At 66.2% G+C, this 3,915-nt stretch overlaps 2 protein-coding genes across 2 annotated transcripts; both read left to right on the top strand.

Moving 5' to 3' along the window:
• The first annotated feature begins 249 nt into the window (after positions 1 to 249).
• EMIHUDRAFT_460157 (hypothetical protein) lies at positions 250 to 2,770 on the top strand. The gene is made up of 3 exons (XM_005758413.1): positions 250 to 1,218; positions 2,145 to 2,216; positions 2,389 to 2,770. The coding sequence occupies exons 1-3, from the start codon at positions 337 to 339 to the stop codon at positions 2,701 to 2,703; spliced, it is 1,269 nt and encodes a 422-aa protein (XP_005758470.1). The 5' UTR covers positions 250 to 336; the 3' UTR covers positions 2,704 to 2,770.
• Positions 2,771 to 3,020: 250 nt separating this feature from the next.
• Positions 3,021 to 3,557, top strand: EMIHUDRAFT_48948 (hypothetical protein; the record flags this gene model as incomplete). Its single annotated transcript, XM_005758412.1, has 2 exons — positions 3,021 to 3,125; positions 3,210 to 3,557. Coding segments are annotated over 2 exons (453 nt in total), but the record flags the coding sequence as incomplete, so codon positions are not given.
• Positions 3,558 to 3,915: the final 358 nt, after the last annotated feature.

Below are 3,915 nucleotides of genomic sequence, written 5' to 3'. Positions count from 1 at the left end.
CACGCGTCGTCACACAGCCGCGGAGAACATGCACTCAGGGTGTGACCCGCGAACGCCGACAGTCGGACGTGCCCGCCGTGGGCGCGGATGATGCAGCAAAGATCAAAAACTACGTAACAGCCACCCCTTCTTCTCAGCAGAGTCCTCCTTGGAATTCGGAAAGGGGTTAAAGATAAAAAGAAACCTAACCAGGCTGGTCCGCCGTTTTTCAGCCCGGGCGGGAGGGGGCTTAGCTTGCCCTTTGTCGCCAGCTGCAAGGCCGGGCTGTCTGCCAACGACGCGGGCGCGCCCCAGACAGAGCAGCCTTTCCGCTGTCGCCGCTGCCGCCGCCACTCCATGCAGCCCGACACCTGGCTCGCTCACCGGCACAGCGCGGACCCGTCGAGAGAGGAGCGCCGGACGCCGCCCTTTCTGCAGCCGGACCCGTCTCAGTATCTGCCTCTCCCGTCGCTGAGCGAGCGCAGCACGGGCGGCTGGTTTGGCGGCTCCAACTGGTGGGCCCGCCGCACCGACCTGGAGCGCACCGTTGAGGCGCAGGCGGCTGAGCTGGCAGCCCTCCGAAGCAAGGTCTGCAAGCTCGAGGGCGTCGCCCGGTCGCCGCTGCCGCCACCGCCGCCGCTCGCGTCCGCGTACACAAACACCAAACCACAGCTGTTGCCAAAACGACCACTCGACCGTATCGAGGGTCTGATCGACGAGCGGATCCGCACCCTCTGCCTGGTGGGCGTGCTCTGCGCCGTCGTCTACTTCGCCCTGTACCATCTCGCCGGCACACTCATCCCCTTCTTCCTCGCCGTCTCGCTCAAGTACATCCTCACACCCCTCATCGACGTGCTGTCGTGCCGGCACCCGCTCTGCGAGAACGGCCGGCCGCGGCCGTGGTGGCTCGTCGAGCTGCCTCGCAAGTGGGCGGTGCTCTTTGCCTTGGCGATCGCGCTGTTCGTCCTCTTTGTCGTGGGGCTGACCGTCGCAAACTCGCTCTCGGCCTTCGCCTCGCGCGCGGGCGTGTACAACGAGCGCATCGACGAGCTGATCGACTGGTTCTTCCACAAGCTGACCGAGGTGCAGATCGACCTCGGAGTCATCAACGCCACGGACCACTCGGGCGAGCGGCAGATCGAAAACATCGACCTGCTCAAGAATGCAGTGGTGGAGAAGATCGACGCGTCCGAGCTCATCATCTCCTTCCTCGGCACCGCCACCAGCGTGCTCGAGAACGTGATCTACGCCTCTCCCCACACGCCTCCCTGGGGCCTCACCGGAACCTTCTCGGAGCCCTCCTGCAGGTGCTCTATGTCATGCTCTTCCTCGTCTTTATGCTCCTCGAAGGCACGCGCCCCTCACGCACCCCTCACGCACCCCTCACGCGCCCCTCACGCACCCCTCACGCACCCCTCGCGCACCGCCGGCCCGGGCTACACAACCGCCGCCTTCGTCCCCCTCGCCACCGCCACCGTTGCCGCCCCTGCGCCCCCGCAACCGCCGCCGCCCTCGGCACGGCCCTCGCCGCCCACGCTACCGCCGCCCACGCCGCCGCCTCCCACGCTACCCGCCCAGCACCCGTCCCCCTGCCAGCACCCCTCCCCCTGCCAACACCCGTCACCCTGCCCCGCATGCCGAGCCCAGGCGACGACCGGAGAGACCGCCGCCTCACTCGCACCGAGCGGCACGCAGAGCGCCAGATCTTCGCCTACATTAGGCGCCCCATCGCCCGCCGCCCCCCCTCCGCCTCCTCCCCTCCGCCTCCTCCTCTCCCACCCCTCCTGCTTGCCGCCCGCCTCACGCCCGCCTCCCTCTCCCCTCAGCGGCAAGATTCTGCTCTCGCTCTTTGTGGGCATCGCCCACGCCGCCATCCTCGGCTACGCCGGCCTCGACCTCTCCCTCTCCCTCGTCTTTGGCCCGTCGTCCTTCCTGGGGGGAGAAGCACCTTCCCGGGCGGCCCCCGCGACACGTCCCTCCCCGCCGTAGGCCTGATGACCTTCTGGCTCAACTTCATCCCCGCCGTCGGCGCGCCGATCGGAGTGCTGCTGCCGATGCCCTTCATCGTCCTCGACACGGAGCGGCCTGCCCATGACCTCCCCCCGGCCTGCCTCCGGCCTACTCTCGGCTGCTGTACCTCGGCCGCCCCTTCACTTCGGCCGTAGGAGACCTTCACCGACTACGACATGCTCCTCGCTTTCCTCGCGCCGATGCTGCTCGCATTCCTCAACAAGGACGTCATCGAGACAAAGGCGCCCAGCCCCCCCTCACGTACCCTCCCTCAAGCCCCTGCCTCCGCCACGCATCGCTCTCCGCCTGTCCCTCGCGCGCGCACCCCGCTCCCTTTGCCCCCCCCCCCCAGCCCCGCCCCCTCCCCCGCCGTCAACCCGCCCCGCCCCCGCCGGCAAGGTCTTCGCCTCGTCCACCAACCTCGACTCGGTCGGCGTCATGCTCTCCATCCTGCTCTGGGGCTCCGTCTGGGGCATCACCGGCATGGTCCTCGCCGTGCCAATCACCGCCGTCTTCCGGATACACCTCGAGCACATCCAGCACCCGCTGCCGCGCTACCTCGCGGGCAAGCTCGGCAAGTCGACGGCCATGCCGCGCGACACCGCGAGCGCTCGCGCGCGGGAGACAGAGGTGGACGTGGCGGCCGTCGGGCCGGCGAGACAGTCGACGCACATGCCAGTCGCACGGCCGGGAGGTGGAGATGAGCTACTGTGACCCGTGCGGGCTTTCTTTTGGTGCGTGTGGTCCACGCTCGGGGTACAAAACTCGCTCTCACAGCACACAGGCTAAGAAAAAGGGAAGCCAAGGGAGGGAGGGGAGGACGGCACACGCCGCCACCTCACAGGATTCCTCCGGTCTTTTTTATTGAGCTGCGACACTGGGTTGACACCGAAGGGCCACGCTGCTTCCTGTCCTCTTCGGCCTTCCACTTAGCTTCCGTGATGTTCCGCACCCTCTTGCTGACTGCCCTCGCCGCCCAGGCGACCGCGCTCGCGGCCGCCCCGAGGCCGGCCATCGTCGGTCGCGCAGGCCGCGTGTCGCTCACAGTTGCGGACAAGTCTGAGCAGCCCGAGTTGGTGACGGTTGCGGTCGACCTTGGAATCACTGCGCTACGCCTCGGCACCTGCGCGCTCATGGTACGCACCTGCGCGGGGACCTGCACCTGCAACCTGCATCCGACCATCGCCCCCGTTCACGCGATCCCTTCTCGCACCGCGCAGGTGCACCACGGTTTCGACAAGATCCAGAACGTCGACGGCTTCTCCGCGAACGTGGTCGCAAAGTTCTTTGGCTTCCTTCCTGGCCCTCCGCAGTTCTGGACCCTGTCGGCCGCCGCCACCCAGATCGTGGGTGCGGGGTTGCTCAGCGTCGGCGCATTCTCGCGCCCGACCGCGGCCGCGATGTCGGCGACGATGATCACTGCGGTCGTCTTCCACCTGCTAAACACTGGTGGCGAGGCGTTCCCGCTCGGCATCCCGAAGGCCCACTCGTACAACTTTGAGCTCGCGGCCATGTACGTGCTCGTGCTCGGTTATTTCACCGTCAACGGCGCGGGCAAGTACTCTGTCGACGAGCAGGTCCTCGGCGGCGAGCTCAACTTCTACTCGCGCCTGCTTAGCGGCGAGAAGGACGAGTGAAAGACGCCACTTTGCTTGCCACACGAGACGCCAGCGGGCGAGATGCGGCGCGGCGCGTCTGCGGCCTCCTTGGCTTGTAGTGTGAAATCTAGTCCTCGAGAACCTAACTGTGATTTGTGTTTCTCTATGTGAATGAGTTTTGAATACTGAATACACTTTTATTCTAGCTTTTATTTATTCCAACAGTCCTGAGAGCTGAGGCCCGCGCCTCCTGGTGCATGTGCATGCACATGCACATGCGCATGTGCATGTACAAAAGCAAAAAATCAGGAGCGAAAAACACAGCTCA

Source organism: Emiliania huxleyi (assembly GCF_000372725.1).
Source record: "Emiliania huxleyi CCMP1516 unplaced genomic scaffold EMIHUscaffold_865, whole genome shotgun sequence".
NCBI lineage: Eukaryota > Haptophyta > Isochrysidales > Noelaerhabdaceae > Emiliania > Emiliania huxleyi.
This window is presented reverse-complemented; position numbering and strand designations above follow the sequence as displayed.